This window comes from Trachurus trachurus, assembly GCF_905171665.1.
Source record: "Trachurus trachurus genome assembly, chromosome: 24".
Taxonomy (NCBI): domain Eukaryota; kingdom Metazoa; phylum Chordata; class Actinopteri; order Carangiformes; family Carangidae; genus Trachurus; species Trachurus trachurus.
The window spans coordinates 8,538,615-8,564,742 of NC_139910.1; the positions used below are offsets into that span (position 1 = coordinate 8,538,615).

Here is a 26,128-nt window from a genome sequence, read left to right on the forward strand (position 1 = left end):
GATAATAACACATATTTCTGCAAAAATTAGGCTGCAGCACTTATTTTTTGTCATTATAATTATTTTTGTCATTATTAACCAGCTAATTTCCCTTCTATTCAAATTAAATAAGGAAAAAATTGAAATGGCAATTAAAGGGGAAACATTAAACTTCAGATCTTAAGTATAAACTCCTTTATTTTAAGGCGTCACAAGCTAAAAACACTGGTAACCACTGATTCACCCCAGTGTGTTATAATAATCAACCGTCAGGTGAACGGATTCGTGTCTCTGACCCTGTTTAACCTCCTGATGCTCTGGAGCCACTTGTTCTACCTGAGGAAGAGCGACCGGGGCCCCTTGACATCCCTCTCGCTGTAGCACTTGACGCTGGGCTTGAAGATGAAGGGGTTGGTGTTGAGGTCGTTGTCAGGGGAGACCGAGCCGTACTCGCTGCTGCTGCTGGTGTCCTCCACCACCACGGGAACGGGCAGCGAGATGCTGCGGAGGTACTCTGAGGAAATAAAAAACCCAAACTGAGCTTCACGTGTGGTTTATACACACAGATAATCTGATGTTTAGTGATGAGACTGAAGCAGATCAAGACTTTAAAGGGATAGTTCACCCAAAATTCGAATTTCATATATGGTTGTGAATGGATACCACTTTTCTTTATCCAAAAAGACACACCAAAAAACATCCAAATACCTCCATAGTGCTCGTCTGTAATGTCCCTCTTGTATTGAAGCCCCGACATGAGAAATTGTTCCGCCGGTCAGTGCAAATCACGCGAGATTTGCACTGACACAGGAAGAGCAGTGAACTGAGACACTGGGAGCTTCCGCTACAAACAAGCTTAAAATATAGACTTATTAATTTTTTTTTGGAACAATTTCTCATGTCGGGGCTTCAATACAAGAGGGACATTACAGACGAGCAGCATGGAGGTATTTGGATGTTTTTTGGTGTGTCTTTTTGGACGAAGAAAAGTGGTATCCATTCACAACCATTATATGGACAGATACTGCTGCGTGGACCCCCCCGTAACTCAGAGAAGCCACGGAGGACTCTTGAAATTTGAATTTTGGGTGAACTATCCCTTTAATACAGGAAAAACCGGTGTCTTATACTACTTAACATCTTGTTTGACTCTGCTTGATGCATTTGGCGGGAAATGACAGCACTATAATCGCTCATTCTTATAAATTACGAAACAGGGATTATAAAGACGTTCAAGAATTTGGAGAGAGATCGTGTATTGTGTGTTGTGTGTTGTGTGTTGTGTTGTGCAACGTCTCCACGGAGTTCTTGGAAATGGCATGGAGTCGTCGTGTGAGGGAGGGAGGGGGAATCGCTGGTAAGATGAAATATGAAAACCGTAAACAGGCAGATGTTTCCTGGAACCGACATCCAGTTAATTAAGCCGGCCCTCTCTTGTGGTTAATATGTGTGAATGAGGAAAATGTGGGGAGTGAAATAACTCACCTGACCCTGGTGACAGAGCTGTGAGGGAAACACATAAAAAAAACATAACGTGTCAGCAGTTAATCAAGGATGAAACAGAGTTGAGAGACAGAATAATCTTTCCAAGTGCACAGGGAGCCACAGATTTCTCTTTTCTTTTCTTTTCTTTCCTTTTTTTTATTCTTGTATAATTTTTTGTGCTGGTGCCAAAGCTCGTGATAGCATCGGTGCTGCAGGCTGGAAACCCAGAGAGAAGTCCTGATCCACACTGTGGCGGAGATTAAAGCTCCACATTGTGTAAAGTGAGATGTCTTTTCTGATTACAGAGCAGGTCCAGGTTCTTTATTGATACTGCGACATGCACACACGGCCTGGACTCAGGAGTTGTTCCTTAAAATGAGCCTTAAGGGCTTCTGTAACTTTACTATTTATATATACACACATACACTATTCTATGCAGCTGCAGCCTAAGCCATGCAACCTGGACCGTTCATTTAATGTTTCACCTGAAATCTGCTCTATTTCTAATGAGTTGGTGTCAGCAAATCAGAAGAGAGACTCACAGCTTCCTCTCCTCTGATTGGCTGACATCAACCTGTTGTTGTTACTGGAGCTCAAGAAAGAAGCAGAGAGAGGTGGATGGAAAACTACACTGAGATAGATAGTTTTTGGCTCTTAAAACTACAAATATATATATTTTTTTCTCATGAATCAACACTTGGGATCTTTAAAAGTGTGTTGATGTTTCATATGGACGATAAAGGAGCAGGTGGTAATTATAAAGGAGGACTAACTAAGGGTAGCCACCTCAAGACAAAACTGCCTACTCCCTTTAATCCCAATAGTTCATCCATCCGTTTAGCCACCTGTGTTATATATTTTTATTTGTATAATTTGGTACTGTACTGTTTTAATGTTTTCTGTTACCTATGCGTAAGGCGAACTTGAGTGCCTTGAAAGGTGCCAACAAATAAAATGTATTATTATTATCATCTTAAATGAAAGAGATCACATGACTTAATCAAGGATGACAAACAGCTGTGCAGTTGATAAGATCCAGAGTATGACAGGACTTCCGTAAGCAATAAATCTCAAAAAAGAAATGAGTAAAACAGAAATTAAAAAGGCAGGTAGTAGGTACCATGATGTGATAATAACCTAATTATAAATATTAGCAAACATGCAGCTACGGCTCCACAGAAAAGTATAAAGCAGAAAAGCATCTGAAGCTGCTGAGCTGAAGCGAGGTGAGGCTGAACTCCACCTGTGAAGCTGCTCTTGCTCTTCTTCTTGCGGCTGGTGACTGTGAGGAACTCGTCGGTGAGCAGATCGAAGGCGGTGGCACGCCGGTCGGGGTCGGGCTCGAAGCAGCGCAGGATGAAGGCTTTGGCCTCCAGCGACATGGACTCGGGGATCTCTGGGTGGATCTTAAACATGCCCACCTGCAGCAGAGAGGATGATGAAGATGAGTTTCAGAGTGTTAAACCGTGAGACCGGCAACAACACGCTGCTCAAAGTTCAAGCATGAGACTCTCACGATGACAACAAGAAGGTTAGAAATTCCTGTCGTTGCTGATAAGGAATGTTGACTTAAGATTAGCGGGGAGAGATGCCCCTCCCTCGAGACATTCCTCAGGGATGAGTGAAGAGCACCGAAGAGACTAACAGTTAAAACTATTTGGTGAGAAGTCGACGCTGCAGACACAACACCAGATTCCTCTCAGAGATGAAGGGGCGGCTAATTGCACTTTTTCTTTTTTTTCTTTTTTTTACATCTGTGAGCTCATCTCAGTTTCTGCTTTTAAGCTTTGTATACATTCAGTGCAGAAAGGCACACGCCTGCTTGTTTGAACTCACAACCCCCTTTAATTAAATTACACTGTATGGAAAATCCCATGATTCAGAGCTATAATGTTTTTCAGACAGCCTCCTTAAACATATCGACCGCTCTTAATGGGCTACACATGGTTATATTATGGAGGCGATGTTTCACTGGCATGCAGCACTTTATGTTTCCATGCAAAGCAAACACACTTCAAAGAAAGTGAAACACACACACACACAATCAGAAACTGGAGGGTTTGACTCAATGAGCTACACACGACTGTTTATGTTCAAACAAAACACTTGTTTCGTGTTGTTGAGTTTCTCCCGGTCTCGTCGATCACGTTACAACACGCAGGTGGCAACACAATGCAGGTGCACAACAGCTGACTGACTGGTTCTTATTTACATGAAAAAGGGAACTGATAAAAAGTGCCAGACAACAGAGCTGAAGATTATTTTACACAATCGCGTTTTTCTCACAAGGTCACAAGCTGAGGGAAGGGATTAACCGAGGACAGCAGGTTGTTATGAAAGAGTTGGAAAAGAAAAGCTAGAAGCTGAAATTCAACATTTTCTCAGTTTTACTGGTGACATATCTTTTAATATGTTCACATATTCTTTGCTTGACCCTTAATTATTCTTAATTTTACATCAAAACCCATGCACAAAATTAACTTTCCATTGCCTGAACATGTCATATCCACAGTTAAGACATTAAAAAGTGAGCTGAGGTTGCCTGCTACTTAACTGACTGCCATCGTCAATGCCTATTTAAAGGGCATTTCCATCCATTTCCAGTCGTAATCAATGTTTACCTCAGATATCAGGTCACCTACAGTATGATCAGTTCAGTTCAGTTCATACCATCCATTCTCCCAACTGCAGCGTGTGGACGTTCATATTCATTTTTGTTCAAGAATCTATCGGTTTTTTTTCCAATGTTCATTAAAGGGCTCTGGACTAATTTTAAAATTGTTCTGTGGTCGCAAGTAATGTCTTTTTGACCATCATTTAAATTTTAAAATTCACTTTGCAATTAAATTAAATCAAAATTCAGACTTACCGCGGCTTCCACATTGTTCCTTTCCAGGACAGAGAACAAAACAGTAGAGGGACCAAACTGTCTTTGGAAGGACAGCCATGAGGGACTCTGAGACATTTGTTCTCTGACCCGGAAAGGAACAATGCGGAAGCAAACCCATGAATGAACATTGAAAAAAAACGATAGATTCTTGAATGCAATCTTGAAACAGATGCACTTTAATGAATCTTAACAGCATTTACGACACTTCCTGTTGATTAAATGCATTTTAATTCTGTACTACTCCTTGCTCCTTCTGACTGAAGCTACTGTGTGATATATTGTACTGTATATATTGTGATATATGGTATTTGTACCATGTTGTGCTTTGTTCTTGTCCTTGTCTAATGTTTTAGTGTGAACCACGGGACTACAGATGGAAATTAACTTTAGAGCTAAATCTGGCATACTTATACATATTGTATGTTCATGAATATGCAGAGTCCCGTTACACATAAACAAATAAATTAAATGAAAAAAATGAACAAAAAAGAATAGAAACGTCCACACGCTGCAGTTGGGAGTATGGATGGTATGAAATGAACTGATCATACTGTAGGTGACCTGATATCTGAGGTAAACATTGATTACGACTGGAAATGCCCTTTAACTTAGTTTGCTTTAACAGCCCAATGTTCATTAGAGGAGAAGCCTTAAGCGGATCATCAGCTTTGCACCTGAAGAAATTTGAGGTTAATTCAGTTTCAAAGCGCTTGATTTTTATTGATTGCAAAGAAAAATATAAAACTAAGATGATATCTGATTTGCTTTTGGAGATTAAAGTGTGATTTACGTCATATTTTACAGTATCTGATAATAAATCAGTGAAGCAATTATCAGCTCTCCCACATGAGAATTGACTACATCCTCCGACGGCGGAGCGGAGCCACAGCTGTTCGTCACCACGGATGACCGACACCTTCTGGATGAGGTCCGTGCAGAAAACAGCTGTTCATCTACTTGTTCGCTAAAAATAACAGTTAGTTTCCCAGTGGGATGATGGGATAGATACTGTACATAACTAAACCACTGGTGTGTCTTCTCACCTTGAACATGGCGGCCTGCGGTTCTCCCAGCTCATAGAACGGCGGTTTCCCAGTAGCCATTTCTATGATGGTGCAGCCCAGAGACCAGATGTCGGCCGGTTTGCCGTAACCCCGAGGACCTTTGTCGATAATTTCAGGAGCCATGTACTGTAGCGTCCCTGAGAAACAACACAAAAAACAAGATAATTATTATAGACTTAAGATGACATGGAGTGGTTTCAGTTATTCAGCAGGGGCTTTCATAATTCATCTTAATGGTTTTAGGTTTATTTGAGGTTGATATTAAAGCAATATTTTTGCTTTTTGGGGACATAAACTTTAACATTTTCATTTGTTTCATGGTCAAAGTGTGGATTTGTACCATGTGGACAAACCCAGACTGTTTCTCTTAAGCTAACTGGCTGATTTGAAACAGTTCATATAATAACAGTATAATCTCTTTTGATTTTTTTTTATCTAATTGTGAACCCAAACTTTCTTAGCTTTGAAACTCTGTCTTTAAAGTAGCTATTTGAACATTTTCCTACTGCTACATAGCTAACGTTAGCATTAACAGCTGAATAAATGGGGTTGGCTGTGACTTCTGCATCAAACTTCATACTTTTAATCATCAACAGATGAGGTTGAAAACAACTCTTTTGTTTGTTTTACTTTCCATTTCCATCACTTCTTCATCTACTGAAGTTTGCATGCTAATCAGCTAGCCTCACACCGAGTGGTCGACCGTTTCGACACTTTCCGATACCGAGTCACTGTAGCGCCCAGTTTGCTCTGAAGTAGCTGCTTACTTAGTGAATTACAACTTATTGTCTTATAAATACAACAATGGCTGAAGTAGACAGCTGTTAATGCTAACGTTAGCCATTAAAAGTTACAAATGGCACCTCATACTTAATCAATTAGCTAATTATTGACTGAATTACTGTGTAAAAAATGTGCAGGATAAGTTTGTCATTGAGTAATTTTAATGCCTTTCAGTCTACATGAACATTTGTGCATTTTGTGTCCAACCGTCTCAGCAGCAGCTCCACATACGACACAAAGGATGAAATAATAGCTGCACAAAAACCTTGAGATTATCATCCATTACATGAAAATTACGAGTGTTAAGAGTGTGAGAAAGAAACTGATGTAGAAGCTAAAAACAGCTTACATTAGGCCTAATTATATGTCGCATGTGTCCTGAGGTGATGACACAGATCTTAAAAAATGACCAAGCGGGTTACAAAAGGCTTTAATGGGGCTTATGGCCGAGTGTGTGTAACAGCAAAGAGCCTCTGTGCTGCTGTCATATAATCACAGCTCAGTCCACACTAACATTTTCAGCCTCCATTGAAAGGACTCTTTTGTTCTAATAATAGCCCCTCTTGCCTGCGTGTTTTGCTGCTTTTAGAGGCCCGTGTACTTGAGCTAAAAACAGACAGCGACACATTTATAGCAGGGCCTGGGCTATAAAAAGGAGTAGCCCAGTTTCCTGCAAGAGCTCCACCGTTCAGGGTAAGTCCCTGTCTGCTCCAATCAGCCGCCACATGATCTAACGCAGGGAGGGAGGTCAATGCGATTGGCCGCAGCGACCCGGGGCACAAACCCACAGACGCCCGACGGCGAGAGCCAAACGTCTGTGAATAGCAGCAGTCAGCTTTTCCCAGTGGTATCACCTACACGGGGTTAAGGAGCGGCGAGACGTGGTGGCAGCCAGATGAACGTCTTACCTGTGTGTGGGGGTTTCCTCGCTGCTCAGCTTTGAGTTGAGCAAACTTTAGCCCTTTAGTGCTTCCGTGAAATAAGTCTATTTCTGGTGAATTTATCAGATAAGTGGAGGTCTGATGCATCCGTCAGTGGGTTCGGAGCAAAGTCGGCCCAAGGCATGAGCGAACTAAGCAGCTGTTTAGGGCCTCATGACCATTGGGGGGACCTCAAAGGGCAATTAACTTTTTTGTCGACCCATAGTTTTTTTCATTTTCTCTTTTTTTCTAACAATGGAATGAAGGGTAATTAATGAAGTGGGACAAGTGATCGATCTATTGTATTTATGTTTTGAATGTATGATTATGCTTTTGTGTTGTTTTTGGTACTTCAACTTGTTTATGTTATCTACAAATGAAGATACAAACTGAGATTGTGCCTTATTTTGTTTTGCATTTCGAAATAATAAAATACAGTATATACACATACAAAAATAAAAAAATAAAAAAAAAGCAGATGAGTGAGTGAACAGTGAATGCATTGTCTATTGGTTTATTTTGTTAGTTTTAGTTGTAGGCCTAAATGACATTCAGTATCCAATGACATTCAGTATCCCACTCAGTACTATATAAATTTGAATATTACTGTAAGTCTAAATCAACCCCAGGCTGCACTTTTAGTTGAATTTGATACCATTTCAGATTAAAAACCATAGACAGGTAAAAACATGCCAGGCTATGATGATTCGTGATGAACCGATTAGAAAAATGAAATACGTTTGTATCTCATTTTATTTGTTTTTTTCATGTATACCCCCCATTTAATTATTTTATTTATTTCTAACAGCATCCTGCACTCTAAGTTGAGTCTTCCTGGTCTCAATTTGTTGTTGGGTTCTTGTATTGACATTGTTGCTCTATCACTTGGGCAGTCCACCTCTTATGGTTTTATGGCATTTGTGACTTGTCTCTTCTATATTGTTTTATGAAGCACTTTGTAAACTTGTGTTTTTAAAGCTGCTATATAAATACAGGTATTAGTAGTATTATTATAATCCATAACCAGTACTATTGGCAGTAATAGAGGGTCCAAAAATAAACTTCTTGCTTAGGGCCCCGTGGAGGTTTGGGCCGGCCCTGGTTCGGAGCGTTCTGTACCTGTGAAGGTCTCGGTGCAGGGGTTGATCCCAGCTAATCTCTTGGATGTGCCGAAGTCTGAAATCTTCAGGACGCCGCTGTAGGTGTTGATGAGAACGTTATCGCCCTGCAGATAGAAAGAGAGAGAAAGAGGGAGACGCTCTGTGAGACCAGACACACCCACGTAGCCTCTTAAATTCCTAGACCGTGATGGTATCGAGATAATGTGATAAAGTGAAGCAAGAAACAGCAAGAGGAGGAAGAGGAGAAGGGGGGGAGAGGAGGAGGGGGGAGGGGGGATGACCTCTCAGACAAAACAAGGTGATTAACATTTATGTGCTGCTAATGATGCTTATATGACAGCGTTGTTAAGTCAGGTGGACGCTCGGGGAAGACGACGTTCTCCCTAATGACCGTCAGTGATGGAGGCTTTATCAGTGTCTGTTTGTTGTAAGTGAGATAACACAGAGGAGGGAGGTGTGTGTCTGTGTGTGTGTGTGGAGGGGGAGGCAGGGGGTCCTATACTTCATAAATAAAAAGGGGAAGTCAGGATCACTGTTGCAGCCAATGAGCTGTAAAGAAAATACTAAAATACTGCAGCAGCTGCGTCGCTCCTGGAATGTGTTCACACCAAATCCAATTTGGTGAGCGCAGAGATCCGCCGCGGCTGACGGAGCGAAAACAAACAGTGAGTGTGAAGCTTCAGGGTGAAAGTTTTAGCTCTTGTCTCCGAGGGGCGAGAAGTGTCAAAAACATCAGTGAGAGTCGGTGTCAGCTCGTTTTCATGGAGCGTATTAATAATCTGTGGGTGGGTGGATGAATTGTTTCTTCTTATGTTAATTTGTTTTCCACTATAAATTTTTCTGTTCAAGCGTAAATGGCATAAATTAAATAGCAGGACACACAGACATCTGCTTCTACAGATATGCATGCAATCAGATGACGTCATGGTTGTTTTCTTGAATATATTAGACATACTTTATATGTATGTCACAGAGAAACTTAAAAGGATAGTTCAACATTTTGGCAACTCCAAAACACTCTGGTGACAAGTTGTGACCTGCACATTCACCACGCTATGAGATAATAACAGAACGTTACGGACAGAGTTGTTTTCGAGACAAATGCAGAGACTGCTGATGAAAAACTGCTCCTAACAGGAACGCACATCAGCGGTTTTGCATGAATTTACCTTGAAAACAACTCTGTCTAGTAACGTTCTGTTATTATCTCATAGCGTGGTGAATGTGCAGGTCACAACTTGTCCACCAGAGCGTTTTGGAGTTGTTGGATTGTGTATTTGATGAGTTTGAGGAAATCCCATGAGCCTCCGTAATGTAGCTCTGAGCAGCTCGCCGCTCTGGCCCGCCCATCTAAAAATAGCTTGCACTGACAATTAAAGGTAACAAACGTACTCCTAAGAATCTAAGGATTACGGCAATGGGCCAATTTGCCAAAATGTTGAACTATCCCTTTAATGCCTCTTGTGCAAACCTGTTTCACTGCACATGCAGGTATGAAAATATGTGAGCTGATCCTTTAAAGCAGGCTAAGTTTCATTCAAATGAAATGAGCTTTACGTTAAATTCCTTGGCATCACAACATGACGTCTAATCTGACAAAGCTGCAGCTCAGTCTCTCATGTTTTCATCTAGTTTCCCTTAAAACTGTTGTTTTTAATACTTGTATAGAACTATTTATTCTACTATTTAATTATTTTTTTGATTATATGCTTTTCTTATCTGATTCTATTTAATAAAGTATCGTTATCGTGTTGTTGCAGTGTATTAACATCTTGTCTAGTTTCTGCAGGTGTTTGCACATCTGCAAAATGCAAATCTCCTGTGCAATAGTGTTTAATTCCTCCTGGAGAGACTCCTACACCTGATACAAGAGTGGTTGTGACAGCCACTCACTATAAAGCTGGTTCATCACCACTGTGTTACTGCACTCTAATATCTGTCCAGAATATGAAACCTACTAATAATAAATTCTAAGTTTCCCTCAATTCTCTGCCCAATAATATCAGTCAGAGAGCGAAGCAGCAGCAGCAGCGAAGCCTCACAGATAATAACAGAAAGAACATCAGCAGTACAATAACCAATTACAATCTTGTTACTGTACCTTGATGTCTCGGTGTGCGATCTGGTTGTCGTGCAGGTATTTGAGCCCCTCTAGGATCTGCCTCGTGTAAAAGCCGATGGTGGACTCGTTGTTTTTCAGAGGACCCCACTTGGACCTCAGCAGCGCCGACAGACTCCCTGCACACAACGGGACAAAGTGCAACAACGATTAAAGACGGCGAGATTAGAAGCAGCAGCAGCATAGGACCGATCAGTTGATATCCTGCTGAAAAAACTGTTTTACACTTTATTTCCAATGTGCAAAAAAGCTGTTTTAGTTGTGTTACTACTGGTGTTTTTGAAGTAACATATTGATTATTACTTTTTTGTGCGATTTCGACTATAAAATCATGTTGTGTGTGTTTTTTTATTTCCTTTTCCTAGCAGCATCAACGACAGGTGAGTCTCACCTCCGGGCACCTGCTCCATGAAGATCTTGATGAAGCCGTTCTCGCTGATGGAGCCGAGGTACTGGACGATGTTCTTGTGCTTCAAGTGCTTGTGGAGAGCGATCTCCTCGTGCAGCGGCTGAGAGTACCTGCATTAGAAAGAAGAAACATGACGCGCTGCATGTAGATGAGGCTTTAAAAGCACCGGTGTGGGATGTGACAATACTGAAGGAGGTTAAACACTGACAATGACTGGAAACTAAACAAAAAAACACACAATATTCTCCTCTTTTTCTCTCTTTATCATCAGGTTTTGTTCAGGCCTTCATTTCCCCCTTTGAAAGTCGGACTCAATTAAAATGAAACATTTGTTAAAGCTGATGTTTCTCATTTGAGATGGAAGATGTAATGAAATAAATATACTATAATCAATGTTTTAAAACCATAATCAAGACACTGAACCTACAAGTTATGTCACATTGGATGCAACTTCACCATCAATGCTCCCAGACTCTGGAGCAGCCGACCTGTGGACCTCAGGTTAGTCTGTTTACTAACCAAAATTAATCTGTTTTAAAAACTCTTATAAAAACTTTTATAAAAAGGCCTTTTTAACCCCTTAGGCAGCTATTTTACAGTATATATTGTTCTCTGCTGAACTTTTCATGCTGTAAAGTTATTGTTTTTTTAATATCAGGACATTTTACTCCCTCTTTGGTTTGGTTGCTGTTTGGTTTTCATTGTTTTCTTTTGGTCTTTATTTTATTTCATTTGTGCTGGCACAATGTAACTTTGTTAAGAAAGGTGCTATATAAATAAAGTTTGTTATTATTGATTCAATAGTCATTATGTAGGATATTATGCAGGATGCTCTTCCTAAGGTCAGTGACTCACCTGCTCCACCACCTGAGCTATTAACCCCCCACCACCATGTAATCAGTATAACTAAATCGCCAAGCTCCACTTAAAACTTTATTGAAACAATTAAATAGAACAAATAAAATAAAATCAATTGGCCAATTATTTTCGGCTAATCATTTGGTTTATACGTCGGAAAATCACAAAGTTCCAAGCCCAAGGTGCGGACCTTAAATGTCTCACTCTGTCCAAACAGCAGCCGGAAAGCCAAACACACTGAGTCACACTGTTATTATAAAACCTCAAGAAAATATTCACAGCTGCCTGCCAGCAGTGAAATCAACCACTAGAAAAAACAATCTGTTATATTTTCTGCCTGTTTACTGATCTAATGGTCTTTTTTTATTTATTTTTTTATTTTTTACATAAAACAACAAGGTAACACTTTAGATTAGGAAACACATATTCACCATTACCTAGGTGCTTATTAATACGCATATAAGTAGCTTACTAGCTCCTTATTAGTAATTATTAAGCACATATTAACACCTTATTCTACATAGCCTTATTCTACCTCTATTACACCATGAATTAAGATTTTTCCTGATATTAACTCCTAATTATCGCTTATTTATTGTAAATTAATGCATTGTTTCTGAATAATGATGTGAATAACCAGTGGGTTATTGGGGCATTGTACAGGGGCAGTAGCACAAGAACAGTAAAGTATAGCATTAATGCATTAATTTACAATGAATAAGCGATAATTAGGAGTTAATATCAGGAAAAATCTTAATTCATGGCATAACAGAGGTAGAATAAGGCTATGTAGAATAAGGTGTTAATACGTGCTTAATAATAACTAATAAGGAGCTTGTTAGCTACTTATATGCATATTAATAAGCACCTAGTTAATGGTGAATATGTGTTCCCTAATCTAAAGTGTTACCCATAATAATAAATAAAGACATAAATACTGTGTCTTCCTCATAATAACCGACCGTGTCCTTTGTTATGGAAACAGGACAGATGTGTATGATGACAACTGACAACCTGCTGGAGCCTGGAGCCAAAAGACCAAACTAGAAAACCAGTGAGGCGGCGGCGGCGGTGGCGGTGGCGGCATCCTGCTATGAGACCAGAGCAGCAGGTACATGTGTAGCGTTTGGCGAGATCTGCCTGCCAGCGTTTTCTATTCACATCCAGCTCCCTGCATGAATCACACCCTCTCTCTCTCTCCCTCTGTGTGTGTGTGCCTCTACTAAATGTCTTGAGATTTCCATCCATCCCCTCCTGAATTATTTACCGAAATTCTCCACATTCTTGGCAGCCGAGCGCCCCGCTGACTCGCTGATGTGATTAGTGGAACAAAGTGCGGCGGTGGAAATCATCTAGTCTAGCAAAAGAGAGGGAGAGAGAGGGAGTCGTGCAATCGGAGATGAGTAGGCACAAACCACGAGGAGAGGAGAGAAGACAGGAGGCATTTTGAAGCAGAGGCACGGTTAGAGGGAGGGAGGGAAGGAGGAAGGGTGGGTGGGTGTTCGCCCCCTCGCAGCTCTCCGCTAACCCGTCGCTCAAGTGGAAGCCGGCCTGACTACTGGAAGGCATGGGGGATTGGGGGAGAAAGGGAAGCTTCACTTTTCCCTCTAATGATGCTCAGCAGCGCTGGTGCAGAACAGGATGAGACGCCGGTAACACCTGTTTACATCCAGGACGATAAACACAAGATCTGCGAGGAGAGCGGCTAAATACTGATGAACGTCGTCCCGAGTCGAGAGCTTCACATCAAAAGGAGCCGATCCCCTTGGGAACATGAATGTGTTTAGTGGAAATCTGCAAATCTGATTATAAATAAAACGTCTTGTTGTGTGCAAACATCACATTTTGCTCAGCACATAAAAGAAAAAAGAAAAAAAAACGGTCACCAGAAGTATAATCAATCACCCTCTGGGGAAACTACAGTGAACTTCACTTCAGTAGATAGTTTGACTAGGGATACTTCACCCAAAATTGATAATTCACCAATCATCTACTCACCATCATGCCAAGGAAGGGTTTTGGAGAACTTTCAGAGTCATCAAAATTCTTTTGGAGTTCCAGGGGGGTCCGGCTGGCAATGGATTTTTATATAATGGCGGCGGATAGAGTTCACTTTTGAATCGTCCAAAACACACACTATGAAACATCCAGATACCTCCATACTGCTCGTCTGTACTGACCCAAGTGTCCTGAAGCCCCGACATGAAAAAGTTGATCTCTGTTTTTAGCCTTGTTGTAGCAGTAGCTCCCAGTGGCTACGCGAGATTTGCTGTGAGATGTTCTTCCGTGTTTACATCAAACATCCAACGACGAACGAACATCTCGCTGCAAATCTCGTGCATGTGCACAAACATCAACATCAACAGAGCCACTGGGAGCTACTGCTACAACAAGGCTAAAAACAGAGATCAAATTATTTTTTTCTGAGCAACTTTTTCATGTGGCGGCTTTAGGACACTTGGGTCAGTACAGACGAGCAGTAGGTATCTGGATGTTTCATAGTGTGTGTTTTGGACGATTCAAAAGTGAACTCTATCCGCTGCCATTATATGAAAATCCGTTGCCAGCCGGACCCCCCCTGGAAATCCTAAAGCGTTTTGATAACTCCTTTTTGAGTGAAGTATCCCTTTAATATATGCATAAACCTCTGGATGCAACTGCACGAACTTCAGCTTATGGGCGCTGCTTTCGAGGTCGTGTTCAAAGATTTGTAGCAACACACAAACAAAGGCAGATGAGAAGAAGACGAAATGACCCTGAAGTTTTCATTCAGACACATTCACACGTTATGTTGTAAAAATAAAGTAGTTTAGTTAGATTCAGTGTGAATTAGTCGTAGCTGCTGCTTCAATGCTTTTAATGTTTTTACGTTTGTCTTGTTAATGAGGTTTCATTTCATTTCATCTATCTATCTTCATTAAAGCTTCAGAGGAAGTAAGGACGGTGTATCAACACTATATGATTGGCCTCGAGAAAAATTCACAATAATTTGAATTATCTTTTCAAGTGTGTTTTGATCTGATGCATTACATTTGTTACAGTTACTATGTCCTCATATCAACCACATTATTATAATTACATAACTATTGTTCGCCTATTTTTTTCACTGTTTTGTTCTTATTATTCAAAAACTTAAATTTTCTAATTTTAAAAGATGTGTTTTGCCTTTTTTGGGGGGCAAATACAGACTCATGTATGAATGTAAGGTGATGCTGATAAAGATCCACAATATTATCACATGTTTATGATACACATAAGAATAAATATCAAATTTTCTGACCTTTTCTACCACCGTTATCATCAATACTAATCATTTTTCCAGCACTTCTAATAATAATAATAACATAGCCACTAGTTCATGAGACAACTTGGGTGAGGGAAATGATGTCACAGCGTCATTAAGCTAATTAAAACTCATCCTTTAGAGACAATGAACACCGTGTAGACAGACCGGAGGATTATGAGCCACGATTTTGTGGAAGAACTGACATCATCATCATCATCATCATCATCATCATCACTGTGTGGCTTCACCTCCAACAAAGTATTGTATAAACTACTCAAGGAAAATGAGTCACCGATGTACCTGCACGTACCTGTACCTGCGTCTACAAACTCTGTTGTAACGTGTTGTAACTTCCACATTAAAAAAACACAGAGTGTCTTTTCTTCTCACCTGCTGTCTCTCTCTGGGATTTCTTTGATGGCCAGTCGGACCTGGTTGCTGAGGTCTCGGCCGGCGTACACCACTCCGAACGTGCCTTTTCCCAGAACCACCCTCTCGCCGTGCTCGTCGTACTCATAGTCGTACTGTGGGAAAACAAGGACAACACTCAGTATACAGTACAGATGAGTTGGTTTTGATACAGATTCATCTAATTCTCTGAAATACAAACTGTAAATCACTAATTACCTGCATGTGGCGACAACAAATTAAACCTAATCAAGTAAACTCAAATGTTCATACAAACAACTGTAATTGTTGAATATATACAGTATTGTAGGTACTAACCATAATAAAGCACTAGAGATTTGTTATTTGACATATAAATAGAACAATCTGATCAATTAATTACTATAAAAGGTGTTTTTTAATCAATTTTTCATCCAAATAATCTTTTTAATCTAAACAATTGATAATGAACTTTTTCAAACAGTCTTTTTTTATTTTGTAATCATATGTTGCATCGACTCTTCTATGCAAACGGCACAATTTGTGTTGTTTTCCTTTGTGCAACATGTGTTGAATGTTTACAGGAAACACCGGGAGGAAGGCGGCGGTCTGGAGGTGACAGCTGAGGCTGCAGACACAAACTGACAGTGAATCCAGCCCGATATTAAAACCACCTCCGAGGGAGAAACCTGTTAAGACATTTGATACGTGCCACGCTGAGCCAAAGAGGGAGCGGCAGTGTTTTGCGTAATTAGCTTTTCTTGTCCCCCGGGCTCTGTGAGGGAGGAACAGGTGAATCCAGCAGCAGCAGCAGCAGCAGCAGCAGCAGGTGTCTGCTCTGTACCGTCACCGTGCACAATACAGCAGAGTAAAAAGCTCCGGCCTTCACTCCAGCTGCTTCTCTGGGGTTTTTTGCATCTGAGATTCAATTCACTTATTATGATGCAAATTGTGCAGTGCTGGATTAGAAAAAGCAAAATGGAAAAAACCTGAGTCCATTCATGATGAAAACAGATTCATATTCTAAAAAGTGGCCGAAGATCCAGTGACAATTCTACAGAAAAACTGGCAAATATATAAGTTGCAACAACTACTTCAACTTTTGATTGATATCATATTTCCTCTGACAGTTAAGAGCATGAAAGAAAAAAAAATACCACTGAAACCAAACCGGATGTATTGCAATAATAGGGGGGAAACAAACAGTTTGTCATGCATGCATAAAAAAAAGAAATACACAAAGTTGCATCTGTAGACCATTTTTGCACACAGAAAAAAATATATTACATATTTTTTTACCACTAAATGTTGGGATTCGTTTATCAAAGCAGCATCTGATATTGATATTAGCTTAGCATAAGATCTGCTTTAAGGCTTTGTTATATATAAAGCATGTGGACATAAGACTGGTAGAAACAGCAGCTCTGGCTCTGCAGCAGCAGGTCGACACTGATGCACAGAAAAACAAACGTCTATTTAAAGGCTGCAGCTCAAACTGTTCAGGACCAGGTTTAATATAAACCACCTCACCTCTAAGGCGTCGGCGTCACAGTCTCCCTCCTCTGGACCTTTCCACGTCTCCTCTGTGATGCTGTTGACCAGATCGCAGAATCTACAAAAGGACACATATAGAGACACAGATATATAACACTTTGCAGACCACCTGATGTGTTTCTTGGACAGTAACTGAGCTGAAATCCCCACCGTGCTCCAACAGGGATGTAAAGCATCCTCAAAATAAAGCAGGATATAAGGAATCACAGCTCACAGTCATTGTTTACTGGAGAGGAACCAACACCGCAAACACATGTCCTAGATACGTAAAGGCTGCAACGTATTTACATAAAGACATTTCACTGATTCACTCCTATATCCTGGCTCAGTTACAACGAGCAAGACCAGGGAGGAAAGACCTAAATGTGAGAATGCCAATAATTAATTTCACATCACACTTCTGTGAAAATATGCAACTGTTCTTTAGCGATCTGCATGTATTTTTGCCTTCTGTGCAAACGTATCTGCAGATTTCCAGTCATTTTTGTTGTGATTTTTGAGAAAATGGAAACCAATGGCTAGAAAAGATACATACAAAACCAAACCTCTACTGCAAAATGTTATAAAAAATGTAAATTGTACATGTTTTGCCCTGTTATTTGCTTGGTTTTTATCTCCAATCTGTTCCGCATAAAGCAAAATTATTTTGAAAAGACGTAAATAAACGTTATTATCCTGTTATAAAATGATCGACAGAGCCCTGACATCAACATTTCTCTGTGTCTGTACGTACATCTGCTGCATGTATAGAGTATATCTATTTAAATCTATAATTAACGCCATCAGAGATAATTATCGTACAGACCCTGCACATGTTGCCTCGGAGATATTTATCATTATGTTATTTTTATTATGGTGCCTCCGAGCCGTTGAGTGCATATTGTAATTGCGCGGCGTGCACAGAGGGTTACTGTATGTTTACATGCACACCTCCCACACGTACACATACATGTAATGACCTTTGCCACTCCCACTGCAGACAAGCTGTCGCCTCGTCATGCTGTCACACACACACACACGGCGAGCCTGCAGGTGTTCGCTACCGGTGGTGACACACATACATACATACACACGTGTGCCGGTGCGTGCACACACACACGTCATCTCGCACACATGCACAAACACAATAGGACCATGTGTCTCTTCCTCTATGTCTTCCTTTTCCCTCCTTTCTCCCCCCTCCCTCCCCTCCCTCCCTCCCGTCCCACTGTCACTTCTCTTTAGTCTTCGTTAAAAAAGGAAAAGCGGCATCATAACAACAGCAGCAGGCATGACTCACTGGCTCTCACGCTACAGATAATGGCACTGGAAGAAGTGCTCGGGAGCCTCTGATGTGAGAGTCACAGGTCTGAACACTCAGCGAGGACGCCGCCGGTGTGATGTCGAAACGAGAGAAGGAAGGTGCGTTCTTGTTCGTGGTGACGCAGAGGTGTGAGATTTCCCACCTGAGTGCAGAGTTGACAAGAGCGTCTGAGCTATACTGCAGAGAATGTCTGGTCACATAGTGTGTAAAGTGAGATTCCCATGTCTCTATTGATTATAGATCGTCTCTAGGTTTGACATTAACGCTCTGAAAGCATCAAAGCATCAGTCCACGGAGAAACGCACACAGCCTGTATTCAGAAAACCGGCCGTCACAGGACTTCCTGTGACTTTGTGATGTCACAACAAAGCCCCACCCACCAGACTAACCACCATTCAACACTTGCAGGATTTGTATTTTACCTGAAATGTGCTCTAAGTTTTATACGATCGCTCAGAAATCACGCAGCCGATCAGAAGAGATGCTCAGAGCATCCTCTCTTCCGATTGGCTGACACCGACCTGTCACCTCTACGGGTGAAAGCAAAAAAAAAACAACTGCAGCTCAGGAGTCCCCCAGCAGCAGAGAAGTCTGAGAGAGGAGTTGTAAAACTACACTGAGATGGTTTTTGGCCACAAATAGCACCACATTGGATCAACACTTGATATTTATTGATTGATTTATTGATATCATATTATACAGTATGTATGTATACATATTTATACTATTGTGACCTTTAATATAAAAATTCACAATAAACCTGTAGAACATAAACACTTTAAATTAATATATGGTATGTGATATAATAACCATTCATGTAATAATATTGTGTAACTATTTTTCCTGTTATAATAATGATAATCACATTATTGGGTTTGATAGTATCTTTTTTATGTTGTACAAACCAACACTTGTTTTGTTTTTTTCAGATATCTCAACAAGCACCAGATGCCTGGAACATTTGGTGCAGACGTTCACGTCTTCTGTCCCTTGACTCGAGTCCATGAGTCCATGCTCAGAGACTTGTGATAAGTAGCTGATAAAACCGAGTAATATTAATTTTAAAGTCACAGGAAAATGACATTTTGCTAAATTGTTATTATATTAACTAATAGTTTGAGCTCATTAAATGATGTGGAACAGATGCAGAGGGGCTGAGAACACTCACACACACGCACACACACTGACCTTTTACAGTGCATCTCTGTGCAGAAATAGATCTGGAAGTCCTCTGCATTGTGCAGGACGTAGAGGAAGGCGCTGCGCTCGTCAAACTTGGAGATGCTGAGGAGAGAGAGAGAGAGAGAGTGCACAGTCAGTCAGTTAAACAACAAAAACCTCAGATCAGAGCAGATATGAGTCAGAGGATGAATGAAGCCTTTCACTGGACGCATGACATCAGCCATCAAATCTCTGGGATCGAATAAAAGAGTGTTTGTCGCTGCGTGCAGACAGTCAACATCACAACATGAAGCCCAGTAAACCAGGATGCAGACAGCTCCTGTAACAACAACACGTCTTGCTGACATGTACGCTGCTAAGTGTGCAGCGCTGTGAGCGATTAAGCTGCAGCACCAGCTACAGAGTTTGTTTCTAGGCAAAAAAAACACACAAATGTTCAGTTGTTTTGCAAATTCTACACAAATGAAATGATGCTGGATTTCTGCACAAAAGGCGGCGCAGCTTCCATTCATCAGCTAAATTGAAAAAAAACTTTTATCCGCTGGGATGAGCGCTCGGCTCGCCCGGTTCTGCCAAGGCCGGAGCGGCGCAGCCAGACAGCGGAGGAGCGCCTGTGCTGTGCTGTATGTGTGTGGTCGTATTGTTGAATCGCAAGAGCTGCTATTGTGTCCCGCTGTCTGTCTGCAGGCTGAGTGGGCACGGAGAATGAGTCGTTCCCTAGCAACATGTGAGCACAGCCCCTCCACTTTTTCCCTCCCGATCTGACACTGAATTCCTTTGAGGGCCGTGGAAAAGCAGGCGCAGAGGAAGACATCATGATGAGAGGCTGTGCACGGCAGAGCGGCTGTGGTATTAATGGAGCTCTCTGCTCGAGCACACGTGTCCAGCTCTGTTGCTAGTGTTACTGTGCATCCCATGACACCTCTGCACAATCTGCACACCTGGTCATGACGTTAATCCATGTTCGCCCTTGATTTTTATCTGATTATACTGTATGCTCAATTGTATTCAAGTTTTTTACTTAGTAGCTGTTTGCATGCATTTATAATTTTGGCACACTGTTAGAAAACCTCTTTTTCAGCATTAGAAGCATGCAACAAGTGTCAGTCAGGGCACTTGGATTGAATGACATTCTCAGTTTTCAAATTTTAAAACAAACATATATGCATTTTGGATTTGAGAGATCTATATTTTCCTTTTAATTCATTTATTCTTGGTTCACTCTGGTGCTGCTGTTGCACATTAGCATGCAACTGGTGCAAGCTAATACATACGTAAATGCAATATTAGTGACTTCTGCACAATCTGCACACCTGGTCCTGATGTGACTCTGTTACCTGTCGATTTTGCATCAAATCCATGGTGTTCCTTGATATTTATCTTATGATATGCTGAATTGCATTTGAATTTTTTAGCTTAGCAAATGTTTGCATGCATTTATGGTTTCGTCACTGTTAGAGAACCTTTTTCAGCATTATAGGCATGCAACAAGTGTTATTCAGGGTACTTGGATTGAATGTTATTCTCAGTTTTCACATTTAAAAACTTACATTTGTGCATCTTTACTGGATGTGGGAGAATCTGTATTTGTCTCATCATGGTCAAGTCTCTTGTATCTACTTTTTAATTCAGTTTTTCTTGTTTGCTCTGTATGCACTGGTGCTGCTGTTGCACATTAGCATGCAACTGGTGCACGCTACTATAAATGCAATATTAATAACAATTCATTAGGCAGCGACTCTCACTCAGCTGCAATTTGAGAGTAATAAGAGTTGAAATCCAGCGATAAACACAGCTGATGAGGTGAGGTTTATAAGAGCTGTGACATTCATGTTAATGGCAGAAATGATTTTTAATATTTCCTCACTCCTATTTCACTGAACTCTTTTATTTTTCCTTTGATTCTCCACTTGACGTTGGATATTTTCACCTCTCCAGGCTTCTGAAAACCATTCAAATCTAATCTAACCTGATTTCCTTCCAACCCCCGCCGTCACCGACGATAAATCTTAAACCAATCGCCCCGGCGGAGGCAGGTGTGAGGTCACCGTCACATCAACGAGCAGCTACTACTATATGAGTGGGCCGTTAAAAAAAAAAAAAAAAAAAAGGCAGCAGACAGACACTGACCTGACACCTCGCACTGATGTGGCGCTGAAGTTCCACTCGTGAATCCCTTTGTGCTGCAGGACAGATCGAAACAAAAACAACATCATTACGGCTTCTGGGAGGACGGTGAATCAATGCTCCTGCTGTGTAACAGGCATCGTCCAAAACATGCTGACTGACCTTACAGGGAACGAAAGAAGGGTCATTAAAGGGATAGTTCACCCAAAATTAAAATTTCTACTCATTATCTACTCACCCTCATGTCGACTAAGGGCTGGGAGAAGTTTCAGAGTCCTCCGTGCCTTCTCTGAGTTACAGGGGGGCTCGGCGCAGCACTGCATGTCCATATGACGGTTGCAAATGGGGCTCACTTGTCTTCGTCCAAAAAGACACACCAAAAAACATCCAAATACCTCCATAGTGCTCGTCTGTAATGTCCCTCTTGTATTGAAGCCCCGACATGAGAAATTGTTCCGGAAAAAATTAAATAAGTCTATATTTTAAGCTTGTTTGTAGCGGAAGCTCCCAGTGTTGCTCTTCCTCGTCCGTCCAAATCTCGCGCGATTTGCATTGACACCGTTCAGCCCCGTTCGCAACCGTCATATGGACATGCAGTGCTGCGCCGAGCCCCGCTGTAACTCAGAGAAGGCACGGAGGACTCTTCTCCCAGCGCTTAGTTGACATGAGAGTGAGTAGATAATGATAATGAAATTTGAATTTTGGGTGAACTATCCCTTTAATGGGTTTGTATTATTACATTGGCTGATGCACATGAATCAAATGTAGAAACCTGAAGTGTTGCAGCTTGACTCAGATCAGTTTCTTGCAGGCAAACACTTTAATTCATGTGCTGCTGCACTGCGGGTGGGCAATAATGTGCTACAATATGAGATAATAATCAATAAGGCAGAAGCAAAGAAGAACGCCGTGTCAGGAAACAAGAGTCCATTATCACATCAGAGAAACTGAATGAAGATAACCAAACAGGAAAACCGAAAATCATCATCATCATCATCATCATCGTCATCATTACTATCATCATTATCATCTATTTACTGGCACTGGCGATGAGTATCTAAGGGGGTTTAATCATCACGTAGAGTTCAGATAATGTGCAGCATCAGTATTGTTGCCGTGGTTACCATCGGCATGCAAGATTGTGCTGTATGTGTAAGTATGATTTTGCACAATGTATGATGATTTCTACCAGACAATCTATAAAAAGTCACTGTGATATGATGATTTCACCTCCTCCTCCTCCTCCTATGGGATGTGAGCAGGAAAAGTGTATTTTACCAATAAATTAAACAAGACTTTCACTTAACCTGCACATATTTCAGACTATTCAACATTTATCTTTTCTATTTTTGCATCTGAAAATACTCTGGGCTGATCTTCTACCTCAGGCAGCATTATCCATCTCTGCTGCATATACAGTATACAGTACTACCACTATTTTTACTCCTGGTCTTTTTGCTGACAGAGTCACTTTGCTGCTGACTGTGGATGAAGCCGATGCACTGATGCACACATTTTTTCAGCTGCTACATCAAGTTTCCTGTATCTTTGTAGATTTCCAGGTCCAGGTCAACAGGATGGACGATAGATATACTGCCCGTCCAAAAACAAGTCACCACTTGGATTTAAAGAAGCTAATAGGTAAGAGCCTGGATGATTATGGTTCAGCTGGCAACAACTTATTTAACCCTAACTCATGCAGTCTCATTTCTTAGAAGACACATCCTGTGGTCGTGGAGAAGATGTTAATCTGTTTCAGAAGGGTCAAATTATTGGTATCAAGCAAATAAAACATCTAAGGAGATTTCTGAGTCTAAAATTAGGTTAAGAACTGTCCAAAGCATTATTAAAAACTGGAAGGATAGTCTTCAAGGAAAAAATGTGGTACAATGTGACCACAGAGTCCAGACCTGAACCCCAATGAGAATCTTAGCAAAAATGAATGCAACTCTGGACAGAAATAAATGTTGTGACATTGCAGAAGCTTATTGAAACGATGCCATGGCGAATGCGTGCTGTAATGAAAGCTAAAGGCGATGCAACGAAATATTAGAGTGTGTGACTTGTTGTTTTGGATGGGCAGTGTATAATAACAATAATATTAAAATATGTAAATGATTGATGCTTTTCACAGCTTTTACCTTGTCGTCAGGAGCAACATGCCAGATAGACACCGTGTTGTCATCCACATCTTTGTTTATGGACAAATACGAAGGCTGGTACACTTTGGTGGGCTCCAGGATCAGCACCTGGAGGGGAGACATTTATGTTTATATTTATTTATTTAGACTCAGATTCAGATTCTTAATTATGTGTCATTCTACTACATGTTAAAAACACAGAGAACAAAAAGGGTTTTTCAGGATCAGTGAAACAAAAAGATAAGAACCTAAGAACCAATATTAGGAACTAAAAACACATTGTTAGGCAGCGACATGTTGGGGTAGCGTGCAGTTATAATTTTAAGTACAACGCAGTGCAGATATATTAATTTAAAGCAGAAGTAAGCGATCCGGTCGTTTTGGCTAATGCTGCGTTCCAGGCAGGCTTTTGAAACCGTAAATTACAGCTTCAAGTCAGGACTTACGACTTTGTAGCGTTCTTGGCAACCCACTCGTGTTTTTCCGACCTGTTTTACCTGTGAAAGTCACTATAACGGCCACTCGTAACTTCTGACCCGTGAACTCGTACCAGATCGAACTGGTACGACTTCACGGTCGGAAAAATACGAGTTACGGGTTGCCTTGAACGCACCATAACGTCTTGTCAGCCGATGGAGTTAGCAGCCCCCGTCCTCGTCCCTACGTCACCACATTCAGGCGCATCCCTTGGCTGCACACACAGCCCTGCATGCCGTTCTCTCTCCTCATTGGATAAAACTTGTAGGATACGAGAAAAGTTTTCTCCTCGGCTCAGAGCAGAGGGACTGAGAGACCCGTGTTTCAGTCCAAACACTCTATGTAAGTGATTGCTGTCGGAAGATATAACTATTTAAGACTTATATTAACACAAAAATATCGCTTACTTCTGCTTTTAGCATTTAATATTTGCTTGTTTCCTCATATTGAGACCTGAGAGATGCTCAGTAAATCTCAGCTGGTGTCACTTACAGGAAACCGGACAGACGAGACGTCCTTCTTGGTCGCCTCCACCAGGAAGTCCATCCAGAAATCCACCAGCTCCTGTTTGGGGGCGGGCTGCTCCACGCCGGGCTTATTGAAGTGCTGATATATCAAGATGGTTTCCACCAGCGAGCGCAGATACCTGAAAACAAGCGAAGCCGAATCTTTATTTTCATTTTCTCCAATGTAACTAAATATCATGATTACAAGCTTCCCGTTTCTCAAAAGGGATAATAAGATAATATGAGTCTCTATTTTACTGTTTTAATCCTGCTGCGAACATAAATCAGGAGGATGATCACAAAAACAAACAACGCCATATGAATGTGTTTTCCAGGCTGAGTAATGTTTGTCTTTGTGACATTAATGGAAACCTAGAGAGTTTTCACAGCACCAACACAAACAACAAACAGCAGGGTCTTTATGCACTGCAGGAAGAAATAAAAGATGTGCAGACAGTTTACTGTTCTCCTCCTCAGATCTGACTCAGTCTCATAAAAACCCTGTGGAATGAATTTAGCCTCTGAAATTACATCTTGGAGACAATTAAGCTATGAGAAGCTATGAACGGATTAAGCACGGATAAAAGAAGCTTTTCATATGTTCATCATGACTAAAATTACATAATATGTTTGGACTTATTTTGTAATGAACACACAGCAATGATTCCTCATTTAAAGGTTAAACTGTTGTCTTAGAAACCTAACTTATTTATAGTTAAAGGCCACATTTGTTTTAAAGCGTCTGTTTTGATTAAAAAAAGAAGCTCTGGGTTCTGTGTTTTATTCTGTGAAAGTATCAAAGCCTCAGTCCACAGAGAGATGCACACAGCCTGTATTAGAGATACTGAGCCTTAAAACTAGCCGTCATGACTTCTGTAACTTTGTGATGTCACAACTAAGCAATTACCAAGCCCCGCCCACCTGGACCTGACATCCAACACTTGAAGGATTTGGTTTCTCTGAGTGTTTTACTCTGAAATCTGCTCTTTTTTAATTGGATCACTAAGAAAACACTCAGCCAATTAGAGGAGAGTGTCTGAGGCTCCTCTCTTCTGATTGGCTGACACCGACCTGTTGTTACTAGACCTGCAGAGAGAAGCTGAGAGAGGAGATGGAAAACTACACTAGGATGTTTTTTTTTGTTGTTGTCTTAAAACCACAAATATATCTTCTAATGGATCAACACTTCAAATAAAACCCTGTAAATGTGAAGTATGACCTTTAATTAATTTGTTTCTGTTTATGTGACCGCGTAGAAAACTGGTGCTGAGTGAAAGCTCAATTGTGACATTTAATATAAAAGCTTAAAATTAGACCTTTAAGAAAAGGTTTTGTCTTTGGTTAAATAAAAATAAATTAGATCCAAACAAAAAAGACAACGCTCCTCTCTTTGAAGCATCACTAGCGGTCATCTGTGACATTTTACTTTGAAACTCCAGCCTGTTTCTGGTCGTGTTTCCTGTTGAAGAAAAGTATTTCTGCTTCCCCTTCGTGGGAGCAAATTAATGGCGTTGCAACACATGTTTAACTCCACAAA

The 26,128-nt window shown here is 40.9% G+C and overlaps 1 protein-coding gene across 1 annotated transcript in view; it reads right to left on the reverse strand.

Moving 5' to 3' along the window:
* Positions 1-26,128, reverse strand: part of map3k5 (mitogen-activated protein kinase kinase kinase 5) — a 94,238-nt gene that overhangs the window by 9,514 nt on the left and 58,596 nt on the right. The window contains exons 10-22 of the mRNA XM_084001052.1: positions 24,578-24,731; positions 23,609-23,716; positions 21,471-21,523; positions 19,347-19,442; positions 16,832-16,913; positions 15,305-15,438; positions 10,753-10,880; positions 10,344-10,480; positions 8,241-8,346; positions 5,398-5,555; positions 2,708-2,885; positions 1,465-1,482; positions 316-493 (exon numbers count right to left, since the gene is read on the reverse strand). Of these exons, the coding sequence (XP_083857178.1) occupies positions 316-493; positions 1,465-1,482; positions 2,708-2,885; positions 5,398-5,555; positions 8,241-8,346; positions 10,344-10,480; positions 10,753-10,880; positions 15,305-15,438; positions 16,832-16,913; positions 19,347-19,442; positions 21,471-21,523; positions 23,609-23,716; positions 24,578-24,731 (1,530 nt within the window). The remainder of the gene's footprint in view (positions 1-315; positions 494-1,464; positions 1,483-2,707; positions 2,886-5,397; positions 5,556-8,240; positions 8,347-10,343; positions 10,481-10,752; positions 10,881-15,304; positions 15,439-16,831; positions 16,914-19,346; positions 19,443-21,470; positions 21,524-23,608; positions 23,717-24,577; positions 24,732-26,128) is intronic.